This window comes from Leptopilina heterotoma, unplaced genomic scaffold (genome assembly GCF_015476425.1).
Source record: "Leptopilina heterotoma isolate Lh14 unplaced genomic scaffold, ASM1547642v1 Lhet_114, whole genome shotgun sequence".
Lineage (NCBI taxonomy): Eukaryota > Metazoa > Arthropoda > Insecta > Hymenoptera > Figitidae > Leptopilina > Leptopilina heterotoma.
In genome coordinates this window covers 667,378-679,801 of record NW_025110833.1, presented here as the reverse complement: position 1 = coordinate 679,801, position 12,424 = coordinate 667,378, and the positions used below count along the sequence as shown (strand labels likewise).

The following is a 12,424-nucleotide window of genomic DNA, read 5'->3' as shown; positions in this document are numbered from 1 at the left end:
TTACAATACAAAAATTCAAAAATTTTAATTTCAAAGTTTTTAAATTTTTGATTTGAAAAATTAAAAATTTTCAAACATTTGAAAAATTTTAACTAACGAATCAAATTCTTTAAATCAATTATTTCGTCAGATTTCCGCTATTTTTCCAATTCGAGGAAAAAAAAATTAATTTCAAGTTATGGAATTTTTTTTCCTGAAAGTTTATTAAAACAGAGAAATGTCTGAAATGTGGAGTAATCTTTTTTTTCAAATGTATTCACAGTTGAAGGATTTTATAAACATAAATGCGTGTGAAATAATTTATTAACACAAAGCTTTTGAGGATTTCAATAAAAAAAAAAGTAAATTATATATTCTAAAGAACATTTCGCCGAAAGGAGAAATATAGTAACAAAAAAGAAAAAGTGAAAATTATTTTATTTTCTTCCGCTTCGAATGCGTCGACATTGAAAAAAAATATATATATACACGAAGTCGAATATGAAAGGAAAGGAGTAAAAGAAGATTAGAGAATATTGAAATTTTTGCGACGAGTTTTCAATCAAGCGACCATTTTTGCCATTGGAGCATGCGAGAGCGAGTGAGCGAACGACCGCGCGCGTAAATGAAGTGTAATTCGCGATCCATCAGGCTGTAACGAGGCTAGGGGTGGTAGTAGTGGTAGTAGTAGTAGCAGCAGCTTGGGCATAAAATTTTTCTAGCCCCGAGACGTTGTGAGGTGCAAAAACCTTTTGCTGTACACTATGTCCTGTGTCTGCATTGCAAGCGCAAATATTACCCGGTGGAAGCTCATTTTACGGTTACTTTGACGATTTCAGACTACTGCTTGCTGGTGGTAGTTCGATGCTGTGATTTTACAGAGTCACAAACGCGAACGACTTCCGCTTGCTGAATGTTGTCTTTCGTCTGTTACATATATATGCAACGGCAATAGCATCAACTAACGTTGCCTTTTGATTTCTATTTCAGCTTTGGCACACTGGTGTACATGGCTGTGCAAATAGCATCTGGTATGAAGTATCTGGAAGAAATGGACTTTGTGCATCGTGATCTTGCAACGAGGTACTTTTTTCTTTACATTTTTTTTATTCTGCTCATGGACCATATAATTTTTCTCCTTTTAGCACCCAATATTTTTCTCTTATTCCCCCTCTCACAGTGGTGAAAATATACTCAAAAATACGGTTCAAATCATCGTCATATCAATGTACTGATTTTTCTTCTCCAATACTGCAGGAACATTGCATTAATGTTTAAATATTGAGACAATATTGCAGTAACATTACTATACTGAAAGATATAATAAATAATTGACTAATACTCAAGATTACAATTCTGCAAAAAAATTGCAGCAACATGGCATAAAACATGACATTTTATAAAAATTTTTAAATAATTGATTTCTTTCGACTAATTTTATGCAAATTCTCATTAAAAATTCAATTCCTTGGAAATTGTTATTATTCATGAAAAATAATTTAATTTTTACAAAGATTTTTACAACCAATTTTTTAAATAATTGAATTTTGTTTGGAAATTTTATAAAAATAGTAGATATTGAAAATCATTTAATTGCGAAAAATAATTAAATACAAAGAATTATATAAAAATTTTTGAGAATAATTTAATGTCTGTGTGGCATTTTATTAAATTTTTTTGAAAATAGTTAAATTCATAAAAAGCATTATTATTATTTATGAAAATAATTGAATTCTTGGGAACGATTTTATTAGAATTTTTAAAAATAATTGAATTTTCAAGAAAAAATTGATTGCTTTAAAAAAAATTGAATTCTTGTTATGAATATTGTTATTAATGAAAATAATTGAATTTTGCAATGAATTTTATTAATATTCCTCAAAATAATGTCGTTATTTATCGACATAATTGAATTCTTTCGAAGAATTATTTATGTAAAAAATTGAATTCTTCTATAGACTTTAAAAAAACATTTTTTTAAGTAATTGATTTTTTCGAGCAATTGAAATTAAATTTTTAAAAATAATTACTATTTTTGAGCAGTACCTGTAAAATTGTATTAAAAAAAATTGAAATTCTGCAATGAATTTTATTATTCATGAAAATAATTGAATAGTTGTAAAGAATTTTTTAAAAATTTTCAATTAAAATAATATTAATTCTAAATTTTGTTTTTTTTAAATTTATTTTCTATACGAAAAAAAGAATTTTATTTATTTTAATGTCATGTTTTATGTAGAATTCTAAAATTATTTTTTAGAAAATTCATATCATATCACATAATTGTTATATTACGTACTGTTTGGAATTTTTGTAACTTTTTGAATTTTTTTAAACATGATATTACATGTATGAAAATAATTGAATCCTTGCCAATTTTTTTCTACGAATTAATTTAAAATCGAATTAAAAATAATTCAATTCTTATCTAAAATTTCATTAATATTGATTAGAAATAATTAAATCTTCTGCGAAGAATTTTATTAGTTTTTTGAAAATAATTGAATTGCTTTGAAATATTTTATTAAAGTTGAAGAATTTTATGTAAAATTTGTGAAAATAATTGAATTCTTATAAAAAATTTAAACAATTTTAAAAATAATTGAAATCTTTCTATTAAATATATAAAAATAATTGAATCCTTGCAAATTTTTTCTATGAATTTAATTAAAATTGTATTGAAAATAATTCAATTCTTATATAAAATTTTATGAAAATTTATTAAAAATAATTGAATCTCGTGCGAAAAATTCTATTAGTTTTTTCAAATTAATTGAATTGTTTTGAAAAATTTTATGTAAATTTTGTGAAAATAATTGAAATCTTTTGAGAAATTTCATTAAAATTACTTTGAAAATAATTGAATTTCTGCAAAGAATTCTGTTAAATGTATGAAAATAATTTAATTCTTGCAAATTTTTTCTATGAATTTTGAATTTAATTTAAATTGTATACTATAAGTAATTAAATTCTTATATAAAATTTTATTAACATTCATTTAAAATAATTGAATCTCGTGCGAAGAATTCTATTAGTTTTTTGAAGATAATTCAATTGTTTTGAAGAATTTTATTAGAGTTAAATTTTTTTTTTAAATTTTGAATGTGAAATTATTTCAAAACTCAGTCAGGTGGATGAACAAAAAAAAAATACCAAACAAAAATGAGAATTAATAACAAAAATGTAAATTTTATAAAAATAATTGAAATCTTTTGAGAAATTTTATTAAAATTACATTGAAAATGATTATTTTAATTTCTGCGAATTGACAAATTTAACTAACTTCAGAAGAATGTGAATTATGTATTAAAATTTTTCAAAAACCTAAGTTCCTAAAGATTTCTAATTAAATTAATTAAAAATTGAAACTTTTAAAAATTTCAAATTAAAACTTTTTGAAGTTCATCTAATTGTAAAAATTGTAGATGCAACTCTTTAAAAATTTAATTAAATTTGAATTATTGAAGTAAAATGTGGTTTAAAAATTGAAAAAACAAAAAAAAAATTTCTAGAAAAAATAAAATAGTTTGAATTTCGACCCGAGTACTAAATTACCCCAGTTAGAGAATATATTTAACAATAGAATTGAACCTCCTTTGCTTTGCAAGGAAATTCGAATAATTAAATAGAAATCAAGAATTAAAATATTATTCTCTCCCTAATTCAGACTCTTAATTTTGATGAGAATGTAATAAAAATTTGAAATAATGATACTGATTAATTTTTAAATTTTTCGAAAATTCACCTATATTTAAACATTATACAGGTTTAAGGGAAAGTTATTTGTGCAACAGAGGCCAACGCACTGACCCCAAAATTCGTTTCTATAAATCACGACAATTAATTTTCAGCTTGACATTAATGTAGCAATACACCGGAGGGTATTATAATTAAGCTTTATGATTAGAGTTAATATTTCGAACTCGTGCCCCCATTAAACGACAAAGCGCAGGGCCCATATTGGCTATCGGGTTGCGTTAGAGCCAAAAGGGTGAATGGAGATAAAACAATAAACTGTTCTAATGAACCAACCTTTGACTTTAGCCCCGCTCTAAACGCACGGATTTTCCCTTTATGAATAATTTATTCGCATTTTACTGTTTAATTCGATTTTAAAAATTTATTATTAACACGCAAAATTTTTTTATTGGGCTCTTTTGTTATTAATTTTCATTTTTTGTTTGGTATTTTTATTTTTTTTTTTGTTCATCCACCTGACTGATTTTCGAAATAATTTCACATTCAAAATTTAAAAAAGAAATTCAACTCTAATAAAATTCTTGAAAACAATTCAATTATTTTAAAAAAACTAATAGAATTCTTCGCACGAGATTCAATTATTTTTAATGAATGTTAATAAAATTTTATATAAGAATTTAATTATTTTTAGTATACAATTTAAATTTGTAATTGAAATTATGCATAAAATGGGTATTCATTTCCTATTTCTTAATAATAATAATTTTTTAACAATTAACAATTTTCTATTTTTTATAACAATTCGAAAAAAGGACAATTTCATTTAAAACAACCATTTAAAGTTTTAGATCTTAATTTTTTTTTTATTAGATTTTTAATTTCTTTGGAATTTTCGACCAGGACAAAAAATCCAAAAAATAATTCGAAAATAAAACTATTTTTTTTTTTACTTTTTTGGATTTCATTTACTTTGGATTTTTGGTTTGGACTTTCTGTCCAGATTCCACAAAAATTAACTTCAAACTGGGGACTAGTTATAATTGATTATTATTAATTATAAATATAAATATAAATTTTAATAATAATTATAAATAAATAAAAAAAATAAATAAATAATTATAAATCTGAGATGTAAATATATTATTAAAAAAAATAAAAAGGAACATTTTGTACATGTTGCAGAAATTGTCTAGTAAACAGAGGCTATTCGATAAAAATTTCCGACCTGGGAACAGGAAGAACTGCCTATCTTGCTGATTATTTTAAGGTCGAAGGCCGCCCCCCACTTCCAATTCGATGGATGGCATGGGAGTCAATGCTCATGGTAAGATATATCGTCACAAAAAATCATAATTTTCATTATAATAATAAAAGAAAATCGATAATTATAAATTTCAAAATTTGACACGAATCGTACTTATCACAATCGCTATTATTAATTCAATTGTGTAATATGAAACAATTTCTGTCAACATATTTCAAATGATTTTTAAAATTGAAACCAGCACCCACTGGCTAATTCTTTCACTCTCTCTCTCTCTCTCTCTCTCTCTCTCTCTCTCTCTCTCTCTCTCTCTCTCTCTCTCTCTCTCACTTTTTCTCTCTCTTAAAACAGTAACGATGAAACGTATTTTCCGAATCGTAAAACAGTTTCCAATTAACGCGAAATGTCTGCAACAAGACACAATTAAAGCATATTTGGAGCTTTTTTCAACATAACTGCACTGATTGTTGAATACGTTTTATTTTCTATTTTTTTTTCAGTTTTGTTTTTCGAATTGTACAGATCTACTAACAAACAGGTAAAACGTCAAAGGAAGTGAACCCCTATTTAGTTGGCAATTGGTCCCCCTGGAGGAAATTTTTTTTTTTTTTTTTTGCAAAAACTTCTCTAAATGAAAGCAGAAAAATAAAAATATATTCCATAGTAAATATTATGTAAAAAAATTTATTCGACATGAATTACAAAGAGGTGTACGTTTTTATTACACACTATTTTTTTTATGTTGCTGAAAGGGACAAACTGTTGGGTTTTTATAACGGAATAAGATCAAACGTTACAAAAAATGAGTCGTTAAAAAAAAGAAAAGTCAATATTTCACTGTGTCGCAACAATTATTCACTTTTTTTTTTGTTTCCATATCTGGTATAATGTAAATTTGTAAATTTTATTTCGATAAAGTTTTTTTATTCTCTAGAGATGTTTATATCTTTATTATCTTTATGTGAAAAAGAGTGAAAAATAAAGTAGAAAAGATAAATTCTTTTTAATTCTTTCGTTTGGATTTTTATTTTTGCTTTCATTAATGTATTTGAGAGAGGGAAACGGAAAAAGGAATGTCAAAGTGGAGAACTGTAGTTTTCATATACAACTCTAACATCTGTGCTTCGTTTTTTTTTTTTTTTTTTTTTTTGCACTTGTTTCAGGGAAAATACACGTGTAAAAGCGATGTATGGGCCTTTGCTGTCACGTTCTGGGAAATACTTACTTTTGCGAGGGAGCAACCGTTCGAGGAATATCCGGATAATCGGATAGTCGAGAACGCCACTTATTTTTATCAAGAAGATCAGAAACGGGTAAGAAATTCATTTTTCTATGAAAATAAGCTTTCAACTTCTTCAAAAGTTTTTTCCTCAACTATTTAAACTCAATAACTATAAAAATAAAGCAATTTTTATTTTAAATTGTTGACAAAAATCGAGCCAAAAATAAATAGGAAGAATCTCGTATCAAAAATTCCGAAGAAAATCACAATTCCGATAGTGTAGCATTTCAAACATAAAAAATATATATTTTTTTTTTTGACAATATTTCCAAGCGGTGTTTGCATAAAAAAGATATTTTTCGCGTGGAAATTAATAAACGAAAGGAAAATAATAATTAATTTTAACATCTGCAAAGCTCAACCACGATGCATTATTGAAAGTCGAGTGCACATTTCATTATATTGCTTTTTTATGTCAACCTATATATATACAGAGGGAAAACTATAATGTCGCATCCACAAACTTTTTATAGCCGGAAAAGAGTAAACGTTAAAACCATCGGGATCGAAACGTAATATTTCACAGTTTTCGGATTCAAGATGTCATAAAGATGACAAAAAATAAAAACCAATTTTTTTATCTGTTTCGAAAAAAAGATTTTCGGGTATATTTTTTTACCATGACTCAAAATAGTTGTTAACACGTAATCAAAACTCTATTTCGAAAGCAATTTCAAAGTTGTAATTCGAATTGTAACTTTCCTTACAATTCGAATAGTAATAATACTAAAACTATAATAGTACAATAATAAATATTAATAATACGGTTGAAATAAAATTTTTAACTTAATGAAACAAAAATGGACTCAGTTTAGATCTTGTGCTGTATTTTGGTACAAATAATCTGGAAGTTTGCAGGAAACTTTAAAAACTTGCAACGCTTGCAGGAAAATTGTAATTTAAGCTTGCCACAAGGTTGCCCAGTAAGTTTATCAGGATTGCCACAGGTCAGGGAAGTCAGGGAAAGTAGAATTGGTCAAAGAAATCAGGGAAAAGTCAGAAATTTTTATCAAAAGTACTGGGAAGAAATTAAATTTTTAGAATTCGTAAAAAAAATTCTGAATTTTGGTGTCTTTTTTGATTGACTCATGAATTATGAAATTAACACGAATTCTAATACAAAACCTTCAATTTTTACTATTTCTGACAATAATTTCTTTTTTAAAATCTTAATTCTTGAAGAACTATCATAAATTTATTACTTGTAAATTATTTAATGAATAATTTTACTTAACAATTTGAAAATTCATTAAATTTAAAACAGTTGCTTTTACAATGTTCATAAATATGTAGATAAACTTCGAAAGGTATTAATATGAAATTTTATAAAATTTTAATTTTGAATAAATTTCATGAGAAGAACTAAGATTTTTTAAAAAATGTTAATAATTCAAATTCTTCTAAAATTAGTTGAATTTTGTAAAATTTAGGTTCTTAATTAATTATTAAAAATAATCCATTTATTTATTATTTATTTATTTATTAATTATTATATTAATTTATAATTTTAAATTATTTAAAAGAGAATTGAATAAAATTCTACGCAAACATTTTATTATTTTTATAAATAATAAAAATTTATCTGAAATCCAATTATTTACAAATTATTTATAAATTTCTTCGTAATAATTAAACTATTTTTATAAATAGTGAAATTCGCAAATATTCAATTATGTTCAAAAAATTTTTTAAATTTTCGTCCAAATTTCAATTATCTTTATAAATAACAAAATTTTTCCCCAAAATTCAATTATTTTTAAAAATTTTAATAATATTCTCTGCAAAAATTTCCATTATTTAAAAGAAAATTTAATAAAATTTTATAGGTAGGTACGAACATTTTATTATTTTTATAAATAATAAAAATTTCAATGAAATTTAATTATTTAAAAATTTTTATAAATTTCTTCGTAATAATTCAATTATTTTCATAAATAATAAAATATCACTGAAATTCAATTATTTAGAAATTTGTTATAAATTTCTTCGTAATAATTCAATTATTTTTATAAATAATGAAATTCGCAGAAATTCAATTATGTTCAAAACTTTTTAAAAATTCTCGTCCAAATTTCAATTATCTTTATAAATAATAATATTTTTCTTCAAAATTCAATTATTTTCAAAAATTATAATAATATTCTCCGCAAAAATTTCCATTATTTAAAAGAATATTTAATAAAATTCTATAGGTACAAACATTTTATTATTATCATAAATAATAAAAATTTCACTGAAATTCAATTATTTACAAATTTTTATAAATTTCTTCGTAATAATTCAATTATTTTCATAAATAATGAAATTCACTGAAATTCAATTATTTACAAATTTGTTATAAATTTCTTCGCAATAATTCAATTATTTTCATAAACAATAAAATTTTTTTCAGTGTTCAATTATTTTTATAAATAAAAAAATTCTTTTTAGGAATTCAATTATTATCATAAATAATAATACTCATCGCATAATTTGAATTATTTTTAATACAATAGTTATCGAATTCCTCATAAAATGTAATTATTCTTCAAAATTTTATTAAAATTCGTAATTCAATTATTTAAAAATTTATTGTTAAAATTTTTTATGAGAATTCAATTTTAAAATACATTAAAATTATTCAATAAATTATTTATTTTTGTATTTAAATAATTGAATTCCCGTAGATTTTTCTAATAAAAATTGATTTAAAAATGAATTTCAGTTAAAATTTTAGATAATTATTGAATATTGAAAGCATTAGAGTGCGAATTTTTAGAAATAATTGAATTTTGAAAAGGTTTCAAGTTAAAATCTTTGAAAATCTGAATTTTTTATATTTTTAACTAACCATTCTGTGGAATTAATTATTTTGAAAAAGTTTAATTGAATTTTCTTTTATAGTATTTGAAGTTTTTATTTTCTAATGTATATTTAATTGAAGAATTTACGAATAATTGAACTTTTGTAAAATTGAATTGTAAACAAATGAATTTGAAAATTCTCAAAGAACTTTTTCAAAAATTATTAAATATAATGCATTTATAGAAAAATTTTAGTTAGAAACACGAAAAAAAATTTAATTTTGGAAAAGTTACAAATTATTTGCAGAAATTCAATTATTTACAAGATTAATAATATTCTTTGCAAAAATTAAATATTGTTCAAAAATAATAAAAATTTTCTTAGGGATTCAATTATTTCAAAATTTGTTGATAAAATTCTTTATGGGAATTAAATTTTAAAATACATTTAATTATTCAATAAATTATTTAATTTTGTATTTAAATAATTGAATTCTCGTAGAATTTTTTAATAAAAATTAAAAATTGATTTAAAAATGAATTTCCTGCTAAGTTCCAAGCAGAAATTAACAACTTGGACGATTGGGTTAAAATTCAAATATTTCTCCCCTAGGATTAAACCATTAAATTTTTTGTCATCTTAAATTTTTCCCTTTTTTTTTAATCTGTTACAGATACTACTGCCACTGCCGAAAAATTGTCCAAAGGAAATGTACGATTTAATGTGCGAATGTTGGCAACGCAACGACATGAATCGTCCGAGTTTTCGTGAAATTCATCTTTTTTTGCAACGAAAAAATTTGGGCTACAAACCAAATGATACTTGATACAAAGAACTTGAAGGCTGGAATTTAATCCGGCTTTCGATGATCGGTGAGCTGAACGGTAATTGGTGGACGACCAAGTAGATAGTGAAAAACAAAATCGAACACTTTCAAGGTAAAGAAAAAAACTATATAATAATGATAATGATGATGACGACGACTCGACAATAACCATTCTGCGAATCGATATCTCTCCCTTTTACCCCCACCCCCACACGCATTTTGATGTTCGATATAGAGACATGTTCGACTTTTCGGTGGTCGACAGTCACAGTTTGCTATCTCTATATAAAAAAAAAAGAAAAAACCCAAAAAAAGAAAAATGCAATCGATATGTCGTCGGTGCTATATAAATAAAAAAAAAAAGAGAGTGACGGTGTTCTCGCAGTGTTGTGTGTTGATTCTATCACTCAGATCTTTTACAAAACTGTTGTTGACTTTGCAAAATCTAATTATTAAAATGCGATTGCCTGATAAAATGTATGAGAATGAAAAAAAATCACGAAAGAATGAAATTCTCGAGAAAAAAAACTGTACCTAGTCACATGACTATCGGAGGTCACGAAATTTTTCTTTCTTTCCAGAAATCATTTTTTTTTTTTTAATATTTAATTTGAACCCCAACCAGAGCGAATTTCAATTTAGAATATTTTTACACAAAAACCTAAAATACGTATAGCACTTTCATTTATGCCCTCTATTTACTGGTATATTTCAATTACTATAATGGAATCATTTTCCAATTTTCTGTGATTTAAATCTTTTTATACACGTGACAAGGGAGAAAAAAGCAGATCGCCTCTAAAAATGAAAAAAATTACACCAGATATAAAATGAAATACCACAGAACAGTGGTTTTCTTTTTTTTTTGGTCAAAAACCATCATCCTGAATGTGATATGATATTGTATCCCACTTTTTTTTCACATGAATAGTGTGATTCTGAATAAAAAACGAAATTTTCTCTCCCTTGAAAAAGAAATTTAATTTGAATTAAATTCGGGGGAAAAATGAATGAAATAAAAAAGAATTTTTTTTAACCCCTTGAAAAAGATTTAATTCTGAATTAAATTCGAAGGGGAAAAAAAATTGCAATTTTTAGAAAGAATTACGGTGGGGAAAAATGGGATTTCTGGAAAGAATGATTTTTTTGGTGATGAGAAAAAAAATTCGTACTTGGCGAAATATGGAAATGTTTAGAAAAAATTTTTCTGAGTAGGATAAATATTTATAAATATTTATTTTCGGAATTTAAAAATATAAGGAGCATTCTCTATAAAACGAACACGACCCTCTGCCCAAAATGGGTTTAAAAATAAAAGACGATTCTTTTTGAAAAATTATAACTTGGGATATGTAGTTTCTCTTGCCGTATGGTCTTTTTTAATTACAAATTTTTTTAAGACAATATAGCGTTATAAACAAATAAATTATTTTCAAAAATTTTAATAATATTCTCTGCAAAAGTTTCCATTATTTAAATGAAAATTTAATAAAATTCTATAAGTACAAACATTTTATTATTTTTATAAACAATAAAACTTTCAATGAAATTCAATTATTTAAATTTTTTTTATAAATTTCTTCGTAATAATTCAATTATTTTCATAAAAAATAAAAATTTCACTGAAATTCAATTACTTAAAAAAGTTTGTTATAAAGTTCTTCGTAATAATTCAATTATTTTTATAAATAATGAAATTCGCAGAAATTCAATTATGTTCAAAACTTTTTAGAAATTCTCGTCCAAATTTCAATTATCTTTATAAATAATAAAATTCTTCTCCAAAATTCAATTATTTTTAAAAATTTTAATAACATTCTCTGCAAAAGTTTTCATTATTTAAAAGAAAATTTAATAAAATTCTACGCAAACATTTTATTATTTTCATTAATAATAAAAATTTCACTGAAATTCAATGATTTACAAATTTGTTATAAATTTCTTCGCAATAATTCAATTATTTTCATAAACAATAACATTTTTTACAGTGTTCAATTATTTTTATAAATAAAAAAATTTATTTTAGGGATTAAATTATTATCATAAATAATAATACTCATCGCACAATTTGAATTATTTTTAATACAATGTTAATCGAATTCCTCATAAAATGTAATTATTCTTCAAAATTTTATTAAAATTCGTAATTCAATTATTTAAAAATTTATTGTTAAAATTTTTTATGAGAATTCAATTTTAAAATACATTAAATTATTCAATAAATTGTTTATTTTTGTTTTTAAATAATTGAATTCCCGTAGAATTTTCTAATAAAAATTTATTTAAAAATGAATTTCAGTTAAAATTTTAGATAATAATTGAATATTGAAAGCATTATAGCATTAATTTTTAGAAATAATTGAATTTTCAAAAGTTTTTAAATTAAAATCTTTGATAATTTGAACTTTATATACTTTTAACTAAGAATTGTGTAGAATTATGTTTTTTCAAAAAATTTAATGGAACTTTTTAAAAATTATTTAACATTTTTAATTTCTAGTACATTTAATTGAGGAATGTCAGAATAATCGAAATTTCATAAAATTAAATTGTAAACAAAAGAATTTGATAATTCTCAAAGAAATTTTTA

The 12,424-nt window shown here is 23.4% G+C and overlaps 1 protein-coding gene across 2 annotated transcripts in view; it reads left to right on the top strand.

The window, feature by feature from the left end:
• The window catches only part of LOC122507572 (discoidin domain-containing receptor 2), a 256,292-nt gene extending 245,026 nt beyond the window's left edge, over positions 1 to 11,266 (top strand). For both annotated transcript variants that reach the window (XM_043620369.1, XM_043620373.1), the window contains 4 exons: positions 970 to 1,062; positions 4,861 to 5,002; positions 6,106 to 6,255; positions 9,682 to 11,266. In XM_043620369.1, coding sequence (XP_043476304.1) covers positions 970 to 1,062; positions 4,861 to 5,002; positions 6,106 to 6,255; positions 9,682 to 9,834 — 538 coding nt within the window. In that variant the 3' untranslated portion in view covers positions 9,835 to 11,266. The remainder of the gene's footprint in view (positions 1 to 969; positions 1,063 to 4,860; positions 5,003 to 6,105; positions 6,256 to 9,681) is intronic.
• The last annotated feature ends 1,158 nt before the right edge of the window (positions 11,267 to 12,424 follow it).